Source organism: Labrus mixtus, chromosome 15, assembly GCF_963584025.1.
Source record: "Labrus mixtus chromosome 15, fLabMix1.1, whole genome shotgun sequence".
Classification (NCBI taxonomy): domain Eukaryota; kingdom Metazoa; phylum Chordata; class Actinopteri; order Labriformes; family Labridae; genus Labrus; species Labrus mixtus.
Window position 1 is genome coordinate 3,327,442 of NC_083626.1, and position 12,495 is coordinate 3,339,936.

The 12,495-nt window shown below is 39.9% G+C and overlaps 1 protein-coding gene across 2 annotated transcripts in view; it reads right to left on the reverse strand.

The window, feature by feature from the left end:
* The window catches only part of nphp4 (nephronophthisis 4), a 200,754-nt gene that overhangs the window by 109,540 nt on the left and 78,719 nt on the right, over window positions 1-12,495 (reverse strand). For both annotated transcript variants that reach the window (XM_061057571.1, XM_061057569.1), the window contains exon 8: window positions 11,769-11,898. In XM_061057571.1, the coding sequence (XP_060913554.1) occupies window positions 11,769-11,898 (130 nt within the window). The remainder of the gene's footprint in view (window positions 1-11,768; window positions 11,899-12,495) is intronic.

The window sequence follows — 12,495 nt, forward strand, 5'->3', positions numbered from 1 at the left end:
AGCGTCACTTCTCTACATGTCTCTTCCCTTCCCTCTGTCTGTTCATCTTTCAGTTTTGCTTCAGTCTTTTTGAAGCTCTGACCCATGAACAGGCGCTCATTCCCTGTGTCAGTGATTTGGATGACTGCAGCTGTCACACCTCCCAACAAATTGTTTCCTGGCAAAAGGACAAAGTCGAGCGAGTCAGCAGCGCCCTCCTGCCGCTTCCCTCTCTGGACCAGCCCCTCCATTAGCGATGAACTAGTGCTTGTCAGCCGAAGATGGCAGACCACAATAAGTCCCATCATATTGCATTATGCCGTATGCAACTATATTACATGGCTTGATTGTGGAGCAGCGCCGAGCTAGCGGTGGTTGCGGGGAGGAAGCATCGGCGAGGAGGAGCAGGCTAAGAGTCTCAGATGAAGTTACGAGTAGGACAAATTGGGGCTGACAGACCATAATTACAGGAACTGTCGTCGCTTGGCATCAGCTCTCAGTGACCCAAGCATACTCACAGTGAGTAAATCATGTAGTAAGCAAGGCACACAGTTAAACTCCTGAAATGATAACTGAATTCATCATTCACTTTGATGGATGCCATTTTTAACTTAAAGGATAAAGTAACTGTGAGTTATTTTGATGACACATATTGTTATAAATATATATTTTTGGGGATGCTATTCTGAAATGAACAGGGAATTGATGGAGTTTATTTTGGAAAATTGGATGGTAGGGTAAGATTACCCAATGAATCTTGTTTTCTCCATTACCTTTACCGCTGACTTTTCATGTTCGTTTTTCAGAAGGAAATGTCATTCTTGACCTTGTCATTAAGCCCCCGTTTCAATGGTCCACCAGTAGTCACTGCTATTAAAATATCTTGGCAAGGACTTAAGGTTTATGTAATAAGTTAATTAGAATGAAATAAGTAAACTAGAGCTGAGCGAGCCCTTTAGTTTTAAGGCCAAACTCTACACAGAGAAGGTCAAAACTGCAGCAAGCCATACAGAGTAACTCTAAGCCCTTTTCACACGGACAATCTGCTGCAGTGCCGTGACAAAGTTATGCCATCACTGCACCTTTTTACTGTTATTTTGAAGCAACAACATAATAGTGATGTCCTAGTGAGTGATTTTGACTCTTGTTTATTACATCACACAGTGACACTTACATTTACACTGTAGCATTACAGAGACCTAATAGCCTTTTTACAATCACACAATGTAACAAGGGCTTTCCGTTCCGCCTTGTGGCCATCATGAGGTCGTCATTTGACAGGTTACAAAGGTCTGAGACCTTGGATGCACTTCGCCGGGTTTACAGACCTAAATCTTGTGTCCCTGATGTCTGTTATTGAGCACTCTTACCCTTGCCTCTCTGCTTTTATCACAATTTTCAGAATTGAATGGCCTGAAGCCATATGACCATATACCCAGTCATTTATGTGTAGGTGACCCAATGACTGATGTGTGTTCGGATGTACTGTGTATCATTTGTTGGAAGTAAGTTCACCTTGAAAGTAGATGAAGTGGTGCCAGAAATCCCCACTCTGTCCAAACACAGAGACATGCAGTCTTATTAAGTGTAAAAAGCCTTGAACATGCATGGTTCTGTTCAATGGTTCTCCATTATGGAACTCTACACACATTCACAAGCCTGTTTCCACTCGACCGTAAGCCTTTTAATGGTTGCAAAGAGGCTCTCAATCACTTGTTTGCATGTCAGTACTTCTGCCTGCTCCTACTCTTTCCGCGAAAAGAACAGCAGAGGAATTAGCACAATTTCTACAACTGTGTCACACTGGAGACGTTTTTCAACAATACCAGAGAAGCTGTAATTACAAATAATCATCGTACACAGCTGTGTCTATTTACAGCACCTGTATCATCGTCATTAACTCATTAGATGTAGCTGCAAACTGTCACTGGCAGTTATCATCATGATCAGACGTCAAAAAGGGCGGTGAATGAATTGCCTAACTGCACTTCCCAATGAAGGATCAAATGAAAAGAACATGAAATGATTCCCTTCAATATTATTAAAATAAATTATGTGCCAGAAATAATCCCACACAGCATCGTTGTGCATATATAGATCTGATGCAGAAAACTGCATGAACAAAAAAAAAAAACAGTGAATAATCTAAAAAACAAAAAAATGCTTAAAAGGTTCCTACAGAAGCAACTGACTGAATATACACAATAAAAGGAGCAGCGATTCTGTATGGAAATGCTGTTTTAATTGTCATGTTCAATCTAACTAAACTGCCATTGGACTCCATAGCCTTTTTCACACATGCACTTCTGAACATTTCTAGAAAATCTCAGGACAGGCTGCCCCTCAAATCTTCCTGACTTGCCTGTTTACAAATGCACCTCACATTTATAGAGTATATACACATAGGTGGTAAATAACTCGAGATGGGATCAATATTGACGTAATTTACGTTTCAGATATTGGAAAGACGGCGCTGATCCACGTCACTGATCAAGAAAGATGAACTCTGACTCCCATCCAATCCCAATCCCAGTGCAATAACCCAACCCTATCCCACTCCTGTTTATTATTTTGTTAAAGATTATTACTGCACTCCATTTCAAGTGTGTCTCTTGAGGACACTCATCCCAGAGTAACTGGTGTATTTGACAATGAAGTTACATGTTTTACAAACAGAATACGGTGTTGCACTTCCATCACTCTCGACTTTCATAAAAAAAAAATTGTATGTCCGACTTACCCCAGAGCTCTGTCAGTTGAACAGTTTTATCTCTGCTGTGCAACTCTGTCTTTAACACATCCATTTTAGCTGCTTTTTCTGAATCAATTGTTGTTTAATTTATGCAATGGCTGCAGCGTTTGCATGACCATGCATCGGCCGATATTAGCATATTAAGTGACTATTGGTATCGGCTAATTTTATCGCAGATGTGCATATCTTCTCTATCTCCACAAGTGTTTGATAACTGCATTTGAGGGAACAACTCCATAAATGTGTATATCTATATCTATCTATTTCAACAGACTGAACATAGAGCTAAGAAAGACATTGGCTGATTTATCAGTTTCAGATTTTTCTCTCCCCAATATCGATATCGGTATTGGCCCCCCAAAAAAACAACATATCAGTCGGGCCCTAAACAGCATGGCGATTTACCAAGCAGAATTTATTACAGTAGACTTGAGGAGAAGCTAAACTATTCCTGTGTGCAACATTGTGTAAGTCAAACTATGATAGTGTGCCTAATTATCTGATTATAAAGCATGTTTCACATCAAAACATTGTATATTGTAAATTTACAAGCGGTTGCAGTAATTGCAGTAATTTGCAGGGAATGCAGGGACTCCAGCCATGGAGTGGAACTCAGCAAATGGGATAATGGTGGAGAAGGGAAATATTGTGAGAGTGAAAAAGAAGCATTCCAATTTTACTCTTCTTAAATATCAATGTTTTTTCATCAAACTGTGGTAATATCGCTTCCTCTTTGTATCTATTTCTGAACCTGTAGGCGTACATAATGAGCATATGTCTACAGTGTTTGTGTATAAACTGCCAGTCACAGGAAGAGACAAAAGTTTCATACTGTATGGTTAAGTCTGCCATTGTCTCAATATTTCAGGGTATCAAAATCACTGAGCAAAGCAAAGGCGACTAACTGCAACTCTCAACAAACCTTTGTTATTATCTACAGTGTCTGGGGTATCTCCTTTAATGAAGTAAATAGAAAAAATAACTAAGTTAAGGAAAGTGAGAGGAAGTGGACATAATGTATTGGATTGAGGAAAAGTTGAACATTTGAAGTTAAGTGACCCCAGACACCCTCTGAGAACACAATATAAGACAAATTCACAGTTCCTCTCGTCTCCCCTGCCTCCTTAATTTAAATTGTTATCTCCATCCCTCTGACTGCTGCTAGCATGAAAGAAGCTGCTCAAAGAGAGACCCAGAATGTTACACAGAGAGACAAGAGAAAAAGAGCCACCCAATCATAACCAAAATCAAAAATACCAAAGAGAACAAATGACGCCACAGTATGATTTTCTTTCTTCATAACCAAAAGGCATTGGGTTGAATTCTGTAAAAGGAGGCCATTCTCGTTCACGCAGTGACAGGCACTGGCTTTTTTTTTCAACACAACAAGGATGAGACAGGCAGTCTCGGAGCTCAGAGCGATTGCCTCTGAATTGCAGCAGTTCTGTTTTAGGAGAGAAGGGATTTCAACAAAATGTTTTACTCAATTCGCCCACCTTAGCGCCCTTAGAATACATCAAAAGACATAATTCTATTTAATCAGAGGAAAAGAATAACAGTAACATTGCATGTTTCTGTCTTCCTTCTTATTCAAGCACAGCCTCATGACAGAGCACACTCGCTCAAGTTGCACTACACAGCACCATCTAGTGACGATGACGGAGGCAGGGCAAGGTTGGAAACAACAGAAAACAGCTTCAGTACCCCATTACAGGGAAGTCACAATGACAGAATCATAGTATGTTTGTCACTTCACACACACAATAAGACAGAATGTCAGGCCTTTGTTGTATCTGCCATTGGACTGCATAACAGAGCCGTTTGTATTACTGACTCCTCAAAGATTATTATGTAGAATTCTTATTATTTCACTACATATATGTCATACATCCCAATACAATTGAATATATCATAATCATATTTTATACAAAATGAATTTAATTATCACTGTTTTATTTTTATATTCTATATTTTATACGTATCTACTAAATGCTAAGTACAATTCATCACACAGTTCCTGTCAGGGCTTTAACTTCAATCACTTTGTACACATAATATTAAACCGCATGCCTTTTCAACACTTACATTAAAACTCATATTGTTATTTATCGCTTCACTCACGCCACCCTCATACCCTAAAAACTCAACATGTTAAGACAAAAGTTCAGGTGTTTTACCTGTCAGTTATTCCAATTTAATCAATATATCAATGTCTTTCTTATTGTTCTTTCTAGTTGAATTGGCTAAAAGGAAGAGCAGAAACTCTCCTGGAATAAGGAAAGCAAGGCTTCCTCCTTGGAGCCAGACCTGAGTGGGAAGCTTGTCCTGAGAGTCTCTTGGCTGAACCAGATCAAAAGGGCTCGGAAAATATACAGGGAGCCTTGGTGGAGTGCTGAATTTGCTAACTATGGCATCACTTCGTTCATATTTTTTGTCTTCTAGAGGAATTCATTGTCAACGTAGTATATGATGAAGAAACCCCAAAGAGGGGACGGGGAGGAGCAACCTGCCTAATCTAAAATTGATTAGTGTTTTGTTCATCTCTCTTGACAGATTATGTATAAAATTGCAACAGAAAGTGTTTTACCTTCAGGATTCTGAGTAGCATCATCCATTAGTGATTAAGTGGGGAAGGGATCTATGTAAAATCAAAAGGGGTTGGAGCGCAATCCGCTGTATTGCAATCCTTGAACCCAACAACAGTCATGTGTCAACGGTTTAACTTTAATAAATGCTAACCCACCAACACATTTTTAATTGTTTTTTTTGTTTTTTTTAAATGTCCCCACTAAATGACACATCCACTGATAAAGAAATTTCAGTTATTGGCAAATCCATAGTCACATGTAAAGCCTGCGTAGTCAGCTGTAAGGTTGGGCTAGAGAGCGTCAAATTGAAAACTGCTGGAAAAGCATATATAGTACATAATATGGAATTGCTTTCTCTGAGTTATAGCCAAGGGGTCACCATTACCTGTCATAACAGCAACAACCCAAGAACCCTCTTGTGGACATCATCAGTAAATGAAGGTGTCATGCCTTTTGTGAGGCAATGAAAAAGATGTTTCGATTGGCCTAAAAGAAACTTTAGGAAACTGTTAACGATCCAGGCTGGGAAACTTCTTGGGGTATTTTCAGCAGTGAAAAACAAAATGGCTGACCTGGACTTGGGATACTTCTTTGAACGAACAGAGTTTGAAGATCCAAGGGGAAGACCTCACAGAGGCAAAAATCCCCCAAAGTGTCTGGATTATAGATCACAGCATTGCATCTCTCCTTTTTGTAGATGATGTGGTTCTGTTGGCTTCATCAAACTGTGACCGCTGCAGACGAATCAGCAGTGCATCCAAATGTAAAGCTGTCAATATTAAAGTCAGCATGTCCATGCCTTTCTTGGTTTTCTGTCCCCCATGCATTCAAGCATAGCGGGAACGTGAAGTAGACTAAAGTCTTGCTGAATGTATTATAGTGTATATCACATTGAAGCCTTGGAAATTCTCAAGAGCTGGACAATTTTGACTGTGAAGAGGAAGATCTGGACAGACTTGCTAAGCATGCTATCACCAGATATGATCCAACCACCAGATAATAATCCATCCATTAAAGCATATTCCACTGCTACTTCAATGTAATACACTATACATTTTTAAACCCCATAACTACAGACAGACATAAATGCATATTTCCTTTTGTTCAGCAAACCAGTCTATTCATTTCACATATGTTAAGAGACATATACCATCTTCATTAATATGTCCTTTAATTCAATTTAATTGTATAATGTCCCATATTTCACTCCTTTCTATTTGTTGTATCTTAACACATGATTGCCATTAAGAATTGTGATGAAGTTTTCCTTTACTAGACTGAAAATATACTGCGTCTTCGTCTGGCTTTTTCCCCCTGCTGCAGTAATACGTAATGTCCTGCATTAGAATCAATAGTGTGATTTTATCTTCACTACCTCATATCCACATATAAGAATCCAGCAGCAACAACATAAGGTGAGGATATAGAGACATGGCAATCAATAGCCATAATCACAGAACAGACATGTTTTGTTATTGGACAGAATGTCCTCAGGGACTGTACCCAGGTCAAAGGACTGGCCTCTGGGGCATTTCTGAGACTACAAATGAAATCAAACTGCCATAAGTCCATATCCCATTCAAAGCTACCTGATAGATTTTTTTTTTTTTGCCGATTTAAGTAAGCTGCCCAAGGGCCTTAAAAGAGCCGTAATCAGCCTGAAACCTTCACATCTGTGGTTTCACAAGTGGCATTAAGTGCCATTGACAGTGGACAGCTGCTTGCTCTGAACACTCACCTCGGCTCAAAACAGCCTTAACACCTCAAAAGCCTCACATCTCTGATAGCTGTGAGGGACATGCAAAGTGTCCCCTCGTAGAGAGTACAGAGCACATGTTTTTTAGCAGACATCTGATTATGTCTGGGCTTTTTTTTACAAGGCGCAGTGGAAAGTTTGGGTGAAATGTACGGTGTCACGGCTGCTGCTGTCTTTAGAAGAAAATATATGTCCACCCTTTATCAGTTAAAAACCCCAAAACAGATCTGGCTCTACATTAACGTTTTAATTCAGCACACACAAACACACACTCACACTCCACTCTAAGACAGAAATGACTCTCCACCTGCTAAACATCTCTCACATCATCAAACATTCATGTCAAGAAAGGCGAAGGTGGTGGAGTAGAGTGTGGTAGGAAATCTTATTTTTCTCCTCCACACAGCAGTTTTTTTTTCAAGCTATTTTGAGATGATCTCTTCGAATGAACTTTTTTCATTAAATGTAAAGGAAGTTTAGCTCATTCCAAGCGTGAATGATGGCAATAAATTTCATTGCAATCTGTCCCAGAGATTAAGATACATGCTGTTTAAGCAAAGCTGATATCGTTATGGAAGGAGTTACATACCCAAAACACACAGAACATAAAATGTGCCGCTTGCACATATGCAGTCAGATAATTTCAGGAGGACTGCTCCGGATATTCTCCTGTTCAAATATGCACCTCACAGAGGGAGACTATCCCTGTCAGGTAGGAGGGGGGGCAGGGGGTCTCCTAAGGTAAGACATGACGTAAAAAAAAGACGCGGAAGTAGAAGAAGAAGCAACAGAGTCCGCTAATGACGCTGTAATGAGAATATTTGCCCTTTATATCAATGCTTTGTGTAGTTCAACAGAATGACACTACCAACAAAATAGCGGAGAACAACAAAATGAAAAACGTAATGAAGCTGTTTAATTATGTGCACGGAGATAGTAGCAGGGGCTTGCTTACACGCTATGCACCCTGCAGAAGTCACAGTATATAAATGTGTCCGCTCGATGTGTCTGTTTTGCGTTCACACATAAAGCTGCTCCAGCAAATATCAGGAGTTTTTTCGGAGTTCTTAAAGTGTGGAAGCTCTATAAGTGACTTGTATAGTACCAACTCAAGTGAATGTACTTCTTTAGTCTTTTGACTTCCTTCAACACGATGACAACCATCTCCTTTTTTCCATCACCAAAGGCAGCTGCTAGAACAGTCAGTAAGTCTAGAATTCAGATTTTTTGTTAGACAACACATTGTGTGATCCTGTTCCTTTTAGGGTATTTAAAGTTTTATCCTCATAAAAATATGTTTTGGAAATTTCAGATTTTGTTGGACAAACTGATCAAAGAAAGATATGGAAGCTAGTGAGCTACTCCCCTCTTCAGTAGGGAGTCTGTTGAACAATCATTATCATCTCTGGTTATAATTGGGTTAATTCAAATATAAATGCAAATGTTCCACAGTGCTCCAGTGGATGTTTTTCCTCCTGCTTTTAAATAGTGATCTGTTGACCTCTGCTTGTACAACACATAGAAACACAATGAGAGCCAGGCCTCAGCATGCATTAAGTGTTGAAGGCTCACCCACACACATAATTACCCCAGTCTTTCTGAGGTTTTCTATGCCATGAGTGGTTGTTAAGTGGCGCGGCTCCAATTTAGAAATGACTTCCCTGAGGCTGTGTTGACTGTGTCGGCCAGTAACAGGTGCCAGCTACTGGTCAATGCATTTCATACAGACATAGAGGGACATGACGGCAACAGTGTTGGTGAGTTGGACAAGTTTTATGGACAGAAGCTGCAGACAGTGTGTGTTGAAATTTGAATATGTAGCGAAACATTTGACATGCCTCCAAAAATCCATGTATGCTATCACAAAGAAATCTATTGAAAATGTCTCGGGTTATTAGCTTCCAGAAAACAAAGTTTTGTTCAAAAATGCATTTGATTTAAAAATAAATGTTAATCTAGCAGATCATGACTGACATGGTCTCCCCAACGAAAAATATATGCACCAATCAACAATAATTGTTCACTATTCCATCATATATATATATATATATATATATATATGCCATATATCTGCCTTTACACAGAACTCAACATGATGGGTTGATCTCTTTTAAATCACAAGCAGCTTAACATACTGATCACTGTCAACTAAAGCAGAGAACTGCCAAGTGAAGAGAAACTGTCGTTGTTCATTTCATTTATGTGCATAGACCCCAATTAAAACTCAAATGAAGACACCATTCCCGTACTGTGTATTGAACATAAATTCCTTTTACTGACTAAAACAAAACAAAAAACAATGTTTTTAATAAAGAGCATGTCTGTGTTCCTCAATGTTAATAATTATAGACATGAACATTTGTTTATGTTGTGCTAATTATTTTAACTTATTGGCTAGCATACATGGTATTACCACTTAATAAATAAGGCTCTAGTTTGAGTTGAGTCTTATGTGGACATGTGTGAGTTCATGGGGATCATGGTGGCAATATAAACATTCTAATATTAACTTAGGGCGCTCTCAAACTCTGCAAAGTTGTACTGTGCTTAAGCAGAATTGTAGGTGACTGACACAGTTTGTTTTTCTAAGGAACAATGTAAGCGATTTCTATAGGCTGTAAATATAATCTCAATTATCCCAACCATCAGGTAGGCAACATTTTGTTTTTTTCACTTGAGCTAAGTGCCACCACGATCTGACCTTATTTGAAAAAGTAAGGATACCACAAGCAACAACCACCAACAAAGCTGAGAGTGATACGCTGAAACACCTGACACTTAAGATATTCCCTGTGGAGTTATTGACCTCTAGTACCTCTGAGGATTTGTTTTGTTTATCTCTTGCACATACACAAGGGTCTGCACCCACCCACACACAAACACTCCTGCTGGTAAAGCAATAAAAAGTCATGAAAAATGTTTCACCCTATTCCACTGATCCACAGGTGGCCGTTATACTCCAAAAAGAATTGCAATTGTCCAGCAAACACAAGTAAAAACAGAGGGCTGAAGCTGGTATACAGTAACGGTAATGCTGGGTTAAAATACTTCATTACTTTTTTTAAGACTGCAACACTGATGTTTTATGTGGAAGAAAATGAATTCAATTACTTTCTTGGAGTAATAACTTTATTTAAATATCAGCCCTTCATACATTCTCTAGTTGTATAAAGGAATTATATGCAAAGCCTCTATGAAGTTTTATTTTGACATATTGGAGCATCAACGGGTTGGGACGAAAGTTTGACTGCCACAGAGTGACTTCATTATGCGAGAAAGAGAGAGAGAGCTGCTGACCTGCTTAGATCACTTTCATCCAGACCTCGCTGTCATGAGCACCTCCTCCCCCTGCCACTCTCTGCCTGTATTTTTCTACTCCTTTGACACTCTTCATCAGCAGTACATTTTATAAAGTTACCAAAACTACACAGCTCTTGTTTTGAAAAGTTTCACTTGTGATTCCACTATCCCAGCTGGTCATCCTTCAGTACCCAGAGTTCATTGCGAACTTTGTGGCATGAAGAACGTGATCGTCCAGCCCCCCAATAGTGTAATCATAGCAAGCATGGAGGTGATTGGGAAAACACAAATCAGTTGAAGTGACAATATGTATAATAGTTGATTACCTTTGTGGTTATTCAAATCATGTCTGAATGTTGTTACTGATTTTCAGTCAGATATTCACTTCGTATTATTGGTCGTTACTGCTTATTTCCACAGTCTGTGTGCTCCGTGCTATGTTTCAGTACGCTGCAAGTATATTTTCAACGGAGCACGCTGCAAGCAGGCGTCAAGCTGGACAAAATAGAATGACCCAGACAGGAAGTCAGCCAAGACAACGCACACAGTGTGTGGTGAATGTCAAAATAAAATACAATATACGGACCCACGATCGTATTTTCCATCACTTTCCCTACATTACGTCAAAACAGGCACCGAATGAACAGCAAATCATTCTCAAAGACACAAAGCAACATGTTGATTCCACGTTTTTCTCTTTAATCCCGCCTGATCTTGTAGTTCTCCCCTGATGTGTGTACAGCTGCTCATTGCTGCGCTAACGCTCCAGAAACGGACCCAGTGGGGCAGGCGCGCTGTCCAATGGAGCAAAACCATGGCGAGTATGTGGAAATTTGCAGTTGGATTGGAGATTGAGATCAGGCCGGGTAGTTGCAGTAGATCAATGATCTGACTTCCCAACGATTTGATCGGATCTTTGTTCAAACAATCCGTGGAACGATACCGATCAATGGATTGTTATACTCCTAATTAAAAGTAAAGATAAGAAGCAAGCTGCCAGCTCAGGAAAATCACCATGACTGTATTTGTCCTCTCCATGACTATCCTCCTCTCCATACCTCTTTCTGTCTTGTTTGTTTACATGGAACTTGTGCCCAAGGATGCCTTCAGTTATTTCCCTTGGGTTAGCTGGAGATGGATGAAGTGATACTCAAAGGACAAGAGGTGGTGAGGCTGGATAAATAGAGGACACTAGGGTTTTTGTGTGAAAATGCTCAAATGTTTTTCTACATCTCATATTGTAAAGACCTGTTTGAGAGCGTCAGACTATGAGGAGAGGTCTGTCGAGTTTGTACTCATTTCATCAAGAGGTTGATTTTGGTTTCTGGTTGAAATTAGGTAAGGTTTGGACTTGTATGATATACATATAAAACGGTTTGTGCATTTCTCCTACCATCGTCTCAGGGCCAATTGGAGCAGAGAAGACATACTCCAGCTGGAAGACGATTGCCAAAGCATGGTGATTGGCCAGCCTGAGCTCCAAGCTGCTGCGAAGACCGAGCGTCTGAGAGAGAGTTGATGAGCTGAGGAGAGAGCAAAGAGACACTCAGGAAGAGAAGGTGTGATGAGTGTGTTAATAGAGAGAGAGAGAGAGAGAGAGAGAGAGAGAGAGAAGTAAGCAATGATGGCACCCACATAAAGATTAAATGTTACTTATGTGCTTTAAAGTCATTACTGAAGAAAATTGCTCCGCCTCAATAAATGCAGTCCCCCTTGTTTCTTTAAATACAGTCTAATGTTTTGATTTTTAGGAAAATAAATCAATGTGCTAGAGGATTTACACATGCTTGCTCAATTTTCCCTGGCAAGCATAGGCCTCCTGTGTGAACAGCACTCTTGGTATTCGTCATTCACAGTTTGCATACACCATAGGCAGGAGCATACTGTGGAGTGCTGGTGTGTCACGAGGTGGGGCCGAGCGCCTTTTCTTTTTTCCGCTTCATGGACTCTCTGGAGGATAGAACAGGCGAGCACTTCAGATACTTTTTCTTTTCTCTCTTTCTCTGCTGTCTGGAAGCACCAGGCACAACACAAGCAAGACAGACTGTCAGCTTTCACTTAGAGCCCCCAAAGAAGCAGTAAACATCATAATTATAGGACATCATCATACTTACAATACT